This window comes from Anarhichas minor, unplaced genomic scaffold (assembly GCF_050575085.1).
Source record: "Anarhichas minor isolate MPS153535 unplaced genomic scaffold, ASM5057508v1 ptg000024l, whole genome shotgun sequence".
Taxonomy (NCBI): domain Eukaryota; kingdom Metazoa; phylum Chordata; class Actinopteri; order Perciformes; family Anarhichadidae; genus Anarhichas; species Anarhichas minor.
The window spans coordinates 6530001-6546805 of record NW_027466470.1 but is presented as its reverse complement, the minus strand read 5'-3'; the positions used below and the strand labels follow the sequence as shown (position 1 = coordinate 6546805).

The window sequence follows — 16805 nt, the reverse complement described above, 5'->3', positions numbered from 1 at the left end:
TCCACTCTGCAACGTTTTAAAGGTCATACGTATGATGGGGGAGAAAAAAAATAAAAAAAGAGGGATCGTGGAGGAAAACGGCAATATCCCACTGAGCAGGCTAACACAGCCTGTGACCTCCTTCTCCCCAGTGCACATTTACCACAACTTAAGATCTTTCAGAGGAGTTTACAGTACATGGCGCCGATAGCTCAGGGAAATGGGAGTACTGTAAGGCAACACGAAGAAGCCTTTCTCTTTCTCTGTCTCGCTGATCTCAATTTTGAAGCTTGAAACAACTTTCCTTCCCTGAGCTAAACCATTCATGAATATGTCAAGACAACCATATGACACTGAAATCATTTTAAAGAAACAGTGCATCTTGCTCGGAAGGTAGCGATATATTGAATCAGTACTGTGTGACACCTTTTAGTGAGTCTGGGAATAAAATAATTAATTTACTCTGAAGGATGAAAGAGGCTTTGTGAAAATCTGATAATCTCACAGGATTTTGTCACTTTAAAGTGGCAATCTTGAAGTTGTCTATTGAAGTACACGTCTGTTAAGTCATTGTCTATCACCCAAGGAGGTAACACAATGGTTATTGAGCCTATGGTCCACTGATGAAATTATGTCTTTATTTTTTTGTGCAATATATCAATTGTATTTTTAATTGTGTCTATAATTAGACAATAACTTAAATTGGCTATAATTACATTACATTTCTAATATATTCAATTATGGGTATTTTGTTTTTGCCTGATCTTTGCAGGTTATATGTAGGACTGCAGAAAATGAGTATATGCACATGTGAAACATACATGTTGTCATCTGCCCATGTCTTTGCCCAAATGTTAAGACCATGTGGACTATGAACCTCCACTGCATGTATCTGAACACGTCCGCAGGCTCAAACACCCAAAGCAGTTTAATCAGAAGTGTGTGTGTGTGAGGCCATTATTCCTCCAGCCATGTCCGTATTAGAGTATATGAGGTTCTTAAAGATCCCACGAGCACTAGCGGATGTAACTACTGTAGTTAACCCCACCATTAAAGTAATTACAAACTTCTCAAGAACAAAACTCTCTCTGGTATTGTTTTACTTCGGATTGACCCCTCACACGTCACATTCAGCGAGTCATGATACCATTTGAGAGGACTTTTAAATGGTCAATCCGTCAGGAGTCTGTTAGGTGGCCACGGTAGTATCAACACTCAGGACCTCTGTGAACCAGGGTTCTGCTGACCACAGTGTTACAACCAGAAACAAAAAGGTTAACGCATTAAAGACAAATCTATAACATTTACTTGATGTCACGATCAGGCTTTGCCCTGTGTGTTCTGTGTCTTTGTTTCTTTCTGTAGCTCCTCACTCACCTAATCAGTTCATTCAGTGCACCTGCCAGTCACACTCACCTCATCAGCTCATTAGTCTCACCTGTTCACTCTGCCTAGTTCACTATTTAAACCCCTGTCTTTCACTCACTCACTGCCAGATCATTGTGTTTGTTTCCTACCTACCCGCCCGTTTTGCTCATCCTGTTCCCGGTTTCCCAGTCTGTCTGCCCTGCCTTGTCCTGCCGGATTTTCCCCCTCGTCTTTTGTCTTGTCCTTGGATTACCTGTTTTTGTTTGTGAGCTATTAAAGACTTCTTTTCCCCTACTCTGACTGTCTGCGCTTGAGTCCTCATCATGCCCCGTGACACTTGATAACTATTTTTTTAATTCTGCTAACACGGCACTAGAGCTTTTTTTATCAGATGTATTTCAGTTGTACATTAGTCGCTTGCTAACAAAGTTGAACAAATCAAGGCAAGCAGTAGACAGATACTGGGATACACGCGTGGGCTAATATAGATCTTTATGCTGTTTCTCTTTGTTGGAAAGCTTGTTAAAAATGTTATGGACTCATGGCGGTTCTTCAGGCTCTGTGAGGTCTCTCCCCAGCCTGGTAATCCATCATGCGGGAGGACAAGGGAGAATGGCCATGATTTCCTGAATTACCTCCCCTCTAACAAAAACACACACACACACACAGGCACACACACATACACTCCCCTGCGTCATCAGCAGCCGGCCACCACACTCTCTGGGAGATGCCAGGTGGTGGAGAGTGAGGGGAAAGACGAGGGAGGGAGTCTACAGAAAGAGAGAAACAGGCGTGGGGTAGAAAAATCAAAGACAAAAGGCAGGAAGAAGAGCAGAGCATGAGGCTAGACAGAGATACGCAAGCCTATTACGCTGTAGTCAGGGTTGAATGCGTGCTTCCTTAGCAACAGACAAACCGTCTCAAATTGCCGCAAGTTGCTGAAATTAACATCATCCCACCCATCCACACTAACTCACACAGAGCTTTTGTTCTCTATGTACAAAAGTAGTTATTTCCGTGTGCAGGGAACATTACAGTTGAGCCTGTAAATGACTTAGTGAGCTAGCAGGTGGATGCAATGCTGTCAGAGAGGTCAAGGTGCTCGCCCCAACTTGATCCCCATTAGCCTTGTCTCGCTTCCACTCATTTTATTTCCAACTGGTGAGTCAAACGTCACCGAGCTGTGGCCTGTCCAGTGTGTGTACGTAAGCATTTGTAGAGACAAACTTCAGAAATCCCGGCTTTTTTTGTGTTGCTAAGTCAGAATGTTTGTCCTCTTTGATTCTATTTCACACGCATAACCAGTATGATTAATCCCACATACCAATTTAAACACAAAAGTCTGCAGATAGTAAGTAAGGACAACAAGAAGGAGAACTATTAATATATCGTTTTAAAAATCGTTCTCACGCAAATGGATGGCGGAGTCCACAGCATGACTACACCGACAATCAAAGTGGCAAACCATATCGCTGGTATCACTTTCAAAGCAATATACAAACACTGACAACTGATCGAAATCCATCGGAATTTACAGGGCATTACATCCGACGGTTTCGTATAAGACACCATCATGCAGCCATTTGCCAGCAAATACATTTCAAAGTATAGGAGAAAAATACATAATACATTTATTTTGCCAATAAATGAGTTTAAACTGCCCCTGACATTTATAGAAAATGCACACTCAGCTTGCGCTAGCTTGTGCTGCTAACGACCCATCATCAGGTCTGATTAATGTAATGGCAACAGTGTGTTAGAAACTAATGCAAGAGGGAACATTAGAGCCGAATGCACATTTCTACAGGTTTTTCTTTTTTTGTTCTGCCACACCATTCATTCAGAGCTCCATTGTCATTTGGAAGATGACACAATTATAGTGTTTCTAAGCACCGTCATTACTATGCAAATGAGAATGGAAAGGTTAAAGTAAAGATTTCTCTCAATTGAGGAGGTTTTCATATTATCACTGCTTTTGTACTTCTTTGTCACCTAATTTTCGGTTGCCAAAAATATCAAGATAGACATTAAATGCATTCCTCAAATAACATTTGCTCAGTGATTTCTTGACCACTAAAACACTGACGCATGTTTATTATCTTATCTGGTTAAGAGTTTGAGAGAGTTCTCATTATGTCCTCTACTCTAATACATCTTCACTATGTTCACGTCTGCTTGCTGCATTGCTTTAAATAGTTTGTACAAGGCGGATGGTAGGACACATACTCCATCTTTTCTGATAGTTTTCTGTTTTATATTTTATACCAAACAACAATAATTAACTTTTCCTCCAACCTTCTATATTTAAAATCCGTCATAATGTCCACCTGCTGTGAATGTAGTTCAACTGTAAGTTCAACTTAACACTTTAAAACCGTGGCTGCATATGTGCTTTTGATGTGAAATCAGGGTTTATATTCACACACAAACAGAGCAGAAATAACTAGCAACAGCTCAAATCTTCTTTAACAATCGCAATTTCATCTTTACTTGGGGTTCCTCGACTTCTCTACTTTCCTTGTTGAGCGCAAATCAAAGTCAGGCTTCACTTCGAACTCTTTCTATTCAATAGCACACAACTGAAGAAAATGGAGGCAGAGTAACTCAGAAAGATGTCTTTCACAGAGCGAAGGTCATGCTCTTCCCTCCCAACGCAGTACAATCGCCGTCTTTGTTTCATTTCTCAAAAGGAAGCTTTCGCTGTGCCGCAGCTCCGAGTACAACAGGCTTCTCCCGCTGAGACCTTGAGGAGAACAATATCATCCCCATTATGCCAAATAAATATGTATTATTTTCAAAGATGAGTTCGCTGCTATCGACAGAGTTTCTTTTTTTCTCTACTTCATCCCTGCTCATATCCTCCTGAGTTACCTCATCAAGATGCCGGATGCCTCTACTCATATCACAGAGATAGTGTGTGCTGCTGACAGAAAGGCAAAGATAAACAAGTTGAAGGTTAGTCCACTCATTGGGATGGTCCTACTGCCCGGTAGCTCCCATCATAGTACATCCCAAGGCCCATCGTGCACACGCCACATTATTGATCGCTTAAACATCCATCACCATCATCAATGGAAACACGCTATCCTTTATATTTTTAACCAAGACAGCAAATGCTGAATTGACTGTTTTTACTTTCTATGTTATGTTTTTATGTTGCTGTCTAGGCCAGGACTGGCATGTTAAAGAGATTCTGAATCTTATTAGGAAAAATAAAGGTTGCTTTTCAAATTATCTAAACAAAAAGAGATTGGGCCTCTTTGCTTTTTAGGCCTCACATTGACGCCTGCAAAAACCTGTATTCTACAAAAGAATAATGACGGTATATTGAAACTTTTATTTTCGTAGCTTTGGCCATCACTCATTTCAGAAATAACATCATTGTACCCACAATGTTAATTGCTGAAATGTAGAAATGGGACACCATTGCTGTGATGAAACAAAAAACTTGATCAGTCAGACAATCAAACCCCCAAAACGTGTGCAAAGGACCAGTAGTTTGTGGAGTTTTGACAAAATGCCTTCAATCGTTTAGTGGCTTGTCTTCATCAGGCTTCAAATCTGGACTTATTGGAGTTACAACCATCTGACCGCAAGTAAAACTACGTTGTAGTGTTCTCAGAGCTCAGTGATTACTTTAGTGAGTATAATTACATTGTCAGTGATGCATACTACGGCCAAAACTACACAAATACGACTGTAATAAAGGGGTTTAATATCTCGGCAAAGCCCTATAGATATGTGATGAAATTATTCAAAACAGAGACTTAAAACATCTTGAAAGCAATATGTCTAGATTTGTTGTAAACTAAATTACATGAAATCTTGTCAAGATATTATTCATATGCAGATTAGCTCCATTTACTTCTGGGTTCTTCCTACATTAGACTGCACTGAGTGTTGCAGTACAGTGATTAAAATCTCAATGTCTGGAGTTTGTCTCATTATCACATGATCAAACAAACATTTCTCCATAAACACGCAGTGCTTGTGTGTATTTTTTATTTAATATACTATGAAATATGTCCCGCTGTAGACGAGGGAGCTTTTCATCAAGATCAAAAGAAAATAAATTCACGATGAATAGCTCCACATGTCATTGGCACAAATGCATCATGGGACAAACTTCACTTTCTTCTGATTGTGTTGTGAACACATAAGCCTCATCTGGCATGCTGAGGCACAAGACTATCACACAGATGAGATGCCTTGCAGAACTGAATGTGCACACACACACACACACACACACACACACACACACACACACACACACACACACACACACACACACACACACACACACACACACACACACACACACACACACACACACACACACACACACACACACACACACACACACACACACACACACACACACACACACACACACACACATACACACACACACACACACAAAAACCTTGACAGTGCTGACAAAGGTTTGTCTAGAGAACAATAGAAAAAAAAAACAAGTGCTCCTCTAATAACAGAGAGAATTGAAAGTTATAGGATATCTCACTTATCCACATCTTGCTTTGGAGTCACACTGCACAATAAATGGGAAGCATTTTGGGGCAATTTTATCAACAATTACGACTAACACAATTTTTTCCCATTCCACTTTTGTGCTTTATTGCTCACCGCAGTATGTTTTACACAATCATCTTGTCCCCGCTAGTAATCTCTAATACTTGCTGACATTATTATAACCCCATCTTCAGTGCAGTGCTCTTTTTTCGTGCAGCAGTCGGCTCAAAGGAGGAGTTGCAGAGGCAGGGCACAATGAAACAAAGAGACAGAGAGATAACTAGAAAGGGATGCTGGGCTTTATAAGAAAATGCAGTTGGAAGCGTGCAGGTTGCAGATAATTAAAATTGTGCGGGTTGTTTATAAAGTCTCTCCCTTTCAAAATATAAATCATAACCCTCACTGAAACGTTCTTCTGTTCAGTTATATCTCACTCTCTAAGGCCGCCTACCTGAGATTTGCACGTGTCTTATCCACACTGTGTCCCGCCACCATTACATTAAAACTGCACATTAATATTGATTTCCTGGGCCCACACTGAAATCAGGTTGCCGGTCATGTCGCCTCGATAATAACAGTATCATTTAAATCATAGATGGCCTGCATTCAGAAAATTGAGTTTTTCTATACAGTACATAATACAAAGTCAATGACAAGGGCAGATTCGTTAAAAGGTAAACTGAAAAAGAAAGTTTTAAATCTTTGGCCATAATCAGACAAACATAAGCACATAAAAGAAAACACAGCCTCCTCGTTCATTTTAATGAGGTCATTGTGATGAAGCAGCAGGACAGCGAGTGCAAGGGACTCTAACAAAAAACAGAGAGTCATCGGCAAAAAGCATTAACCTGGCTCAGCTTTTGCTGCAACACAACGCAACATCATCTGGCAAAACACCACGTTGGCCAATCAAATGCATGCTCCACTCCTGGTAGACTTTGTAACGTGAAGGTCATTCAACTGTCTCACAACGGAAGATAGAAGTAATTATAGTCGAATAGATCGTAATATCATAAGCCACTGTGCAGTGTTTTTATTGTCTGATTAACCTTCCGAGTCATGGATCTATAATGGAATTTATTGTCTCACCTATACTTGAAAATCAACATACACCCACCAACACAGACCCTTATGTTTGTGTTTGTATTGTTTAAAGGTTTTAACAGTTTTTTTTTTGCAATCCAAGGTTAGTACTTAAACAATATCTGAACCCATTAGCCATCTGACGACGGATAAGCCTCTGGGGGCAAGGAGCTATATTTCTGGGGTTGTTGTGTAGCCCGTGGATCTCTGGGCCAAGACCTCCTTTCCCGTGCGCTGCTCGTTGTTTACACTCTGATCAGCAAGTTGAGATGCGAGACCGGAGTTAGAGTTGAGAGCCAACATATAGATTTCGAGATAATTTCAAACCAATAAAAAGGGAAATCATTGTAAGTTCTGTCTATCGCACGGTTGACAAACACAACTGTTCATTTTAGAGCCTATTAAAAACAAGTCTAAGACATCGGGGTGAACATCGAAGGTCCACACACAAAGACTCCAGCTAGCCTCTGGGTTTGAACCCGGACCCCTTATGCTGTGAGCAACAGTGCTAACAGCCAAACAGCTTCAGTGTGAGACTGGGGGGGGGGGGGGGAAAGAATGAATGGGTTTGAATCAGAGTGACATTTCCAGGTCGTTTTAACGAAGGCTTGTCAAGGTGGTTAGAGGGCTTCACGCAGCTGTTTTCTGCTCTCTGAATAGCAAGGTTGTCAACGTCGGCTGTTTGGCTGACAGCACAAGAGCAAAGTGTGAACAGTGGAGCGCCGCTGTCCAAATACCACAACACAGTGGCTCTGCATGGAGGGAGGAAATGGAAAAGGAGATGATTGAAAAGTTTGAGGCAGTGAAAATTAGGGCTGTCCCCCTCAGTCGATTAATCGGTCATTTTATATTATATACTTATAGTTAACTCAAATTTCTTTAGTTGATTAGTTGTTTAGCATGATTTTTTTTCATGCTGAATATATTATTTCCAAGAAACTTAGAAGCACATCCCTCGTAAACATGATATTAGTTGATAAAATCGTATGAGTGTAATTTGACTGACAAAAACCCCAACATGTTATTAAGGTAAGATTTTACACACAACCATCAGAAATTCACACACACACACAGACAATTTAAATGAGGGATGATTGCAGAGCTTTTAGATTATAAAGCAAAATACCCCCCCCCCCCCCCCAACAAAAAAGAAGAAGCTCTTGGTAAACATCAAATAAAATTGAGTCAAAGGCCTGTAATAAAATGCTCTTGAAGTCTGTTTATTTATCAAACTTAAAATGATGCAGCTGGGACTTGACAGAGAATCCTTGAAGCACATAAAAACAACAAATGCATATATATAAAAAAACAACAACATGTTTCTATCCTCAATCTCCTATTAAGCATTTCTTTCATCTGATTTTTTGATCTGTGAGCCAGTATTTTTCATTAATGTTAATATAGTTTAAATGAAGGTTATTTGGTTTTACAGAGCGCAGTATCACCCTCAGCTCAATCTCCACCGCCAGGATGAAGCACCGACATGCTGATCCAGCAGAACATGAAGACACAGAGGATGATGTACATGATCTCTTGACACGCGATGTCATTGTGTGTATTTGCACTCACTGTACTGAGTGTGTGCCTTTACATTCAGGCCTGCCTCAATAAAGCTCCTCCATACACTAAATATTGGTTTTGAGTCTTGTACTGTTTACTCTTGGGTCTATGCGACGTGTTGTGTATTTATTTTCTTCGATTGCTGCAGCTCCTGTTGCCCTTCTGGGACAACATAAAGTTATCTAGAACTTTCACTGAGTAAAAAAGTGAGACAAAACTCTGCAAAGCAAACTAACAGCCTCACATACTGTATTATGTAGACGTTTAATGTGTGAGCAGGGACCATACTTGTGCTTTTTTTTCTTGCTGTCTATTGCTGTCTCAATAGCTCTCAGTTAATGGACGCTTGATTGAAGGGAACAGTGAGGTGTGAAAGGCAGGTTAAATTAGGCATCACTAAAAGGCTGAATGTGAATTTGCTGTTGCATTGTGCCTCAAATTATATTTGTGCACCTTATTCAAAATAAATTCCTAACTAATGATTTGCACTGTTATTGTAAGTAGCATTAGCACCTGTCTGACGGGCCTTGACAAATGTGTGTGACAGGTCTTCTGTGATTTAACATTGTTGTCGGTTGATCAGCTGCTAAATTGCCGGAGTTTAGGCTATTTCATGATTTTGAATCTGAAGGATGATGTCATTTGGAGAAAGGAACACATGCTAAATATTAACAGCTAGTCTTATTCTGGTTTTTAAGGTTGGCAGATTCAAAAGTATTTAGGAAACAGACTGTGTGAGTGAATCCTATTATCTTCTGTGCTTTACAGACTTTGATGATTTAAGAGTTATTTTTCAAAGAAATAGTCTGATGAACAGATTTTGCAACACATTCTCACTACCAACTTGTTAAATACAGATGTTTGGTTCAGTGGACCCTGAGCTTCAAACGATGAGGCTCTAGGTACCCCTCTAGCTTCAGTTGTGGACGTGTCAGTGACTCGTTACTACATGCACAGTGTCTTTAAAATGAAGTTCCGTCTTCACAGGAAGATCAGGTTTTGGTAACAAAACCACTTCGTCCGGTTTAGGAAATGAGCTTGGTTGACTTTACCTTGACTGACTAACGACTCACCTGGCTATCAGTTGACAAACGAGTCACGTGACTATAGCGACTCACGAGAATAAAGTGACTTACGACACCAACGGCTCCGACGACTCACGTTGATTAATGACTCGCATGACTGCCGTGACAAAATGTCAACATTTACTTTTAGTTTCGTACGGGACACGAACAGTCGTCCTCTGGACAAAAGTCCCATGCTTGCTTGACCCATCTATCCCCACTAACACCTGCGCTGTGACGATGGCAAGATAGACGGCTTAATTAGTATTCATTCTGAACTCTTCAGTGTGATATGGTCAATGTTTTCACCAGTGATGCATGGCTGCTGTTGTAGACAATGAGGGTCTGAAGATATGAATTAAAAAAACGTTTGATTTTTCTTTTATGTTGGACATAGTGTATGCATACTGTACATAGAGACTTTATCTGTCTGTTCGGTTTAAGGTTTACTAAAGGTTACAAAAAAGAAGTCAGATAGCCATTTCAGGAGTTTTGAATTTAAAAAGGTCACAGTGTTTTTATCTCACTACGATCCACTGCAGGTGGTGTTAATGGATATCGGGACTTAATGTCATGTAGACATCCCACGTTTTGCTACTTCAAGGAGAAGAGGAGTTTGCAGCCAAGTCCATAATTCATTGCAGCACAGACTAGCACAATCACATAAAGCACTTTGCATCTGGGACTCAATGGGGTCTAAGGGTACGGAGTGAATGAGAACATTATTCCACTGTACAGTTTGTCTACAAAACAGTAACAACGCTCCAGCAAACACTGAAGCATAAAGTTGAAAAGGGGGCAAGGAGGAGGAAAGAAAGAGTTGTTGCTCATCAGATCAATATCTTATTGTTCACGGCCAACTGCACAAAAACTCCCTCATGTTCCTTTCTCCTTAAAAAAAAAAAAATACATTTTCAAGTTCTAGTAGCAGAAGATATAAAGTGCATTAACCATACATGGGCTGGAGTGGTGATGAAAGTGAAAGACACACTAAAAGAGGGAGTAAAAACTAAAGTCTGGCACAGCCTTTTCTTCATCCTAAGAGGTGTACGTCTAAACATCTCACACAGGCCTGCACCCTTTCCAAGTAGATAAGAAAATAATGAACGTTTTAATTGAAAAGCCTTTGTTCTGACTATCAGCTGAATAAAAAATAGCTTTTAACAACTAAAGATAAAGATCACCACGGATTGAATATTCTATGTTGGTGCCTGGATTTCTAAATAACACTCTTTTATCAAACTGAAACTTGTTACCAGATTCACAGATGCAAAGACAGACATATCTTGCTTTGCTATCTTGTCATTTATTTGATGCACCTCGGCAGTGTTAAGTCCTTCTTGTCTTATTAAGTAATCTTCTTCACATAAACTGGTGTTAATAAACTGAAATGGAGATGTCTGGAAACGTATGTTTCTGAATTGCACTCATGCAAAGCTGATGACTGATTCTCAGATGAACTGTATTATGATAATGTAATCATATGGTGCTATGAATTTACAAAAGTCTAAGTACAAAGGCCTTAACACTCTCTAGGGCGTGTGTTATAGGGAAAATACACTAAACTTTGCTTTTTCATGTAGTTTATTTCTTCAAAACTATTCATATGGGCAGCGATGCGAATTTGCAACAGTTGAAACACACGTTCAATAAAAGGTTTGATTAGATTTGAGCCGAGGACAGACTACTGGGATCCTTGACCCAGAGCAGCGTCTGGAGTCTGTCTGAGGTGACTTGTTGTTAAGCCTGCTACTGATCAGCTATTTTATTGAGTTTCCTTTTAACTAAGTGCTCTGAGTAAATTTGAGTTCCCTCTGGTAAACAATTACGCAGTGTAGGCTTTATGTCCAGGGCTTTTATTGTGAAAGGTTAGAACGTAAGGATTGTATCTTGTGATTGGTCGATGCCTGTAAGGCCTTCACACACCTGGGGCGTGATAAACACAATAATGCAAAATACTCGCATGCAAATACTATATTTCTAGGGCTTTTACTGTGAAAGGTAAGACCAGAAGGAGTGGATCTGGTCTGCGCTGCCTTTGTCAAGGTTGAAAGGAGTAATTAAGTTTGCCGTCTTGGTACGTCACTTTTTCACTGTGTAATATTCGTGTTATTTGTTAAAGTAATCTTGACAAATCCCAAAAATATTCTGACGAAAAAAAAAATAAAACTTTTCAAGGTTTCAAACTAAAAGGGAAAAAGAAAATAAATCCAAAAGCAGTTGATGATTATGGATAAAATTCCGTTACAGTAAGTGTCAATTGTTCGTGGGTGCGTCCAAAATGAACTGCGTGACCATCACCAAAGAGCCCAAACAAACACAGACAGAAACTCAGAGCTTAATCCATCCCCATCCTTTGGTGTCCACTCAGTGCCGGACACCGCTGGAGCTGAAGTGTAGACGTGAATGAGAATAACAAACTGTGTGAAGGGCGGACTGGATTTCTCCTTCCTTTGCAACACCAACCTGAGACTCTCGACAGATGCAGAGGAGTTACTGAACCAGTGTGTGTACGAGGGGTTGGAGGGGCGGCAGGAGGAGAAAGGGGGTAGCGGGTCATATCTTGGTGGATTAGTGGAGCAAGTGGCGCAGCAGAAGCTTAACGTGTTGTATGAGTTGAAACCAGATGACAGTCGGTTGCATTTTATCCCGCTTTCCTTTTTGTCCTCTCAAATCTCTGCTGGTGCAAAAATGCCACGGCTATAGAGATTAGATTGTTTTGTGAAAGACTACTTTCAAAAGCACACCAGAATATTACAATAACAGCATATTTTTCTTTTCAGAATATGCACATATTGTTTACTGCTTTGAGTTGTGTACTTTGTTAACACTTGGTACTGGTACTTTTGCGTCAGTAAAAAGGTTGTGTACTTCTTCCACCTCTGCAGATGTCAGTGAAGAAACAAGAAATGGCAGAATATTATGTGCCTTACAGACTTCCCCTATAGCGGCAGAGTATTAGACGTTATAAATCAATAATGATATCCAGCTTTGGATCGACCTTAAACTCACATAAAAAGCATAACAGCAGATGGCTCCTCTTTCTTCATCACTTCTGTCACTCGGTTACCTCCCTCCCTCCCTCCCTCTTTCTTTCTCACCTGCGTTTCTGTTTGTTCCGTCCCTCTCTCTCTGGGCTTTTCTCCAGTTTACATGATGAGCTGGTGGCCAACAAAACAAACATTGGCCAGAGGACACGGAGCAGCAGGGCAGAACAGCAAGGTTGCTATATAACTTTCTGCATGATCCCTCTGCAACGCCTACTCACCGTACCTCAACAGCAACACCGCTTTGCAGGGCGCGATGATAGCTGCTTAGAAATGTCCAGTTGAGGCGAAAACGAGGGCGGCGGGATGGTGCAGCGAGCAGAAAGACCAGCATTCAACCTGAAGCAATGTTCACATGAATTCAGAACGAAGATATATGTGAGCCAGAACTATGTGTTTTGAAGTCTGAGAGTGCTCATTGTTTTGGTTTTGTTAAGTAAGAATGAAATCCCACGACACCAAAGTGACAATTATTATTATCTATAAATAATAATTATATTCTAAAGAGCATTTCTCTTCACTAGCCTGTTTGTGCACAGTACATTGAGCAGCTGGTTGTTCCCTGTAAGCTGGCCAGGCCACAAGCCAGTTTGAAAATATGATATATGGAGATGATTTTTTATTTTTTTTCTCCAAGGGGCATTTCTTTCCACTTTGACTCTAAGGACATGACAGCCATTATCTGTTAGCAAGAATGAGGCTTGAGGGGCGACCCCCCCCCCCCCCCCCCCCCCCCCTCCAGGGGGGCTCTGTGTTAAAAGGTACCAGACTTCCACTCATTCAACATTCGAGCGAGCAAGGTAGAAAATGGCTCTCCGCTCTCCTCTCGGAAAGCGGTGCCAGGTGAAAAGCTTTAATTGCCCATCAGGATTCCTTGTCGTCAAAATCCCGCCTCTGTCGCTCTGATACGGCTCCTCTCAATCTGCCCGCTTGTCCGTCCTGTTTGTCGTCGTCCTGCGTCACGGTCTGGCAGTTTGAGTATCTGTGTGTCCTGCCTGACCTCTCTTAAGTCAATCCAGGTACATCGGAGGATTTGATAGTGAGCACAACAAAATGCAAAGATAATTGGATAGATTTCAAGATAGGCCCCTGCATAAGTTTGGATGTGTTGTTGTTTTTTCTAAAGATAACAGTAAGCGATGCCTCGGGGTAATTATTTTATCACGTTTGGGTCCATCAAGCTTATAACAATCAAACTGATCTAATGTATGATCATCTGTCAACAAGATTATCACAAAACTCCACTATGTGGCATAAACATTGCACTTTTAGGATGATAAGTTCCAGGCAACCTGTGTGGTTTTCAGACTACTTAAGTTTTCAGACTAATCGGGAAGAAGCATTTGTCCAGAGCTCAATTCAAACATTAATCCTGGGTACAAAGGACCAGCAGCAAAGCTAAGATTTGGAGCTATACATTCATTGCAAAATGATAATATTAGATATATATTATATAAAAAAAGTATAACCTCAAGATGTCCTTCCTTACCAATTATTATAAAATTTAATTTCAATCAAGAGAGACGAAAGGTTTTTCTTGTTTTCTGCCCTGCCGTTGCCGATGAGTCAGTCCTTTTTTGGAAACAGTCTATAAGAGTTTTAAAGAGGGGCTCTCTCAGCGGGCATAAGTACTTGTACAGGAAGTAAAGTAGATGCCTCCAGCTGTAGTATTTATATCTTTGGGTCAGTTCAAAATCATCCAAAATCAGGAGGCAGAAATGAACCCCTCTACACAATGTGAGAGAACACATCTGTTTTTTTTTTACAAATCTCAACTTCAAATGCATTTAAAAATACACGGGAGTAATTTCCACTTCAAAACAGCCCTCTGTGAACCTCTGCATCACAGAGTGGAATACATTCTGAGCCAGGCAGTGGATCAGCATCTCTTTGAAGTGTAGGTGAAAGAGTTACTGATGCTGCTGTCAACTGTAAAATCAGATTACCTCGAGCTGTGACATTACATAAAGACTTTTGGGGGGGTAAAAAAAAGCAACACAAGATACAGTCCGGAGCAGCTTGCTTAATGACAACACTGTCCTTCAGCTGCAGACTGAGGATTGAACCTCCTGTGCCAACAGTCTACAATGCAAAACTGTCCATGATTTTCCGGATGAGGGACAAGAGCAAGAAGAGAATTGTCTTACATGGTTCCTCCAAACTACTGAGTTTTAAATCATAATTTTAACGTGAGAGGCTGAGCATTTTCAGTCGTGTAGCAGTGTCGGACTCTTCATTGAAGATGAGCTAAGCCCATTCTTAGAGAAATAAAAGGAAAGCGAAGGTTAGGCTACAAAAATGCTCTGAAGGTTGAGCCCACTCTAACAGCTCCACACAAACCTTACCCTTCACTAACAGCTTCATTTTTAAGGTAAGAAAGATTCAGAGAGGCTCAGCGACTATGTGTAAGTTTGTGTGTGTGTGTGTGTGTGTGTGTGTGTGAGAAAGAGAGCAGAGCACAGCAGGGAAGGCGGAACCAAAGGTCTGTTCTACAGGGGGGAGTGATTAAGGTGTTGCGCGAGGCCCACAGGGGAGAGAAAGGGCAGAAGGGAGAGCTCATTGCTTATAATGTAGAAGGAGAAGAACTCTCACCCAACGCAGCATGAAAGACTCGCGCTCTCTCACGGCATTGCTTAGAAAATCAGGCTGCTTGTGCTTCCGCTGAACTGAGCGAAGTGAAAGTAAACACGTTGCTGATTTTCACTGCAGATGGGTTTTTGTCAGAAGAAGACGCAGTCAATGAAGACCAGCTAGGGATGAGAGGAGGGGGAGGCCGGCCTTCAGGGGTTGATGCACCTGCAAATTGACTTGTTCTCAATTTCTACATGCAGTAATAGACTTTCCCCACCATGTTAATGAATTTAAATACCCGATGGACTGATGAGCTGATTTCTAGTTCAGGTCTAATTCTTGTCCGACGGTAATTTGAGTTTGCAACAAGATAATTCCTCAAGCCCTTTACATGGCCTGTAATACAGTTTATCATAACAGAGAGGTCTTTACGCCATTGGGCTCATGTGGGTGCTGGTGTTACTTTACGGTGTATCTGCAGCACATCTGGCCTGATCTAACCTGGTTGATGATGTAGATGCCGTAGTCAATCCTCTGCCGTCTGAGGATAGGGTGGAGGTAGTGGAGCCAGTACTTTAGGTGGTTTTCTCTGTGACGGAACGGGATGATGATGGCCACCTAAACCACAGGGACAGTTTGGGTTGGTCATTTGTTTGTACTATAACACACATCAACATCTGTATCAGTTGGAGAACCATTCAAATGCATAACTAAATCAATGCTGGTAAGTAAAACAGTCACGGTGCACTATCTGAAACCTTTCTGTAGAGATGGACAAAGAGTGTTTGTTTGTAAATGAGCTTTGTTTCATCCTGTGAACCGTTCTGCACCAGAAAATCTTTTCCTTGGAAAATCCCCCTGTTTAATGTCACATTGAACATAAAGTTGGTTCTCATTAATTATGAATGAAGCAGCCCAAGGAAGTAGCTCTCAATGGCATTGCAGATTTGAGGCCGTCCTCTATCTCTGAGCTGTAAGTGAGTCTTTCTCAGCTGTCCCAACAGTCCAAGGTTGAACTATAATTTACCGTGTACGCATGGTAATTCTGCACTCAGATGAAGACTGACAGCAAACTGACCTTGGTTTCTGTATTGTTAAGCATTGAGACGGGTGATTCGTGTCTTTTTTTACTGCTAAAGGAAGCACCCTGACCTGAAGTATTGTGTGGCCGAGAAAGACAAATGACACTTTAATAGAGCAATATACCACATAGGACTATGACTAAATATGATGACATCTACTGTGGGAAAAGTATTGCTGTACAGACTTCTGGTTTGTCCTGCTAATATTGATCCAACATTGAGATATCATTTGAAAGCCAGATTTTTGCCAGGTCAACATTTTAAAATTATTAACACGCTCATACTCTTGACTTATTATCTCATAATTGTTTATTATTTCATAATTATGACTTACTGGATCATGACTCTGACTTAACCACGGTATTTAAATTTTGATTATGCATAAATTATTGTAGTTTTTTAATTTCATATACTGACAGAAATGGGCTCCCATAATAAAACATGTGAGTATACGCACTTAAATTAAAGCATGTGAAGAATAGACAGACAGACACGTATATATATATATACTGTATATACAG

General features: G+C 40.7%; 1 protein-coding gene across 1 annotated transcript in view; it reads right to left on the bottom strand.

Annotated features, from left to right (window-relative positions):
* b4galt2 (UDP-Gal:betaGlcNAc beta 1,4- galactosyltransferase, polypeptide 2) overlaps positions 1-16805 on the bottom strand; it is a 119398-nt gene that overhangs the window by 48992 nt on the left and 53601 nt on the right. Inside the window, exon 3 of the mRNA XM_076098563.1 lies at positions 15704-15820. Coding sequence (XP_075954678.1) covers positions 15704-15820 — 117 coding nt within the window. The remainder of the gene's footprint in view (positions 1-15703; positions 15821-16805) is intronic.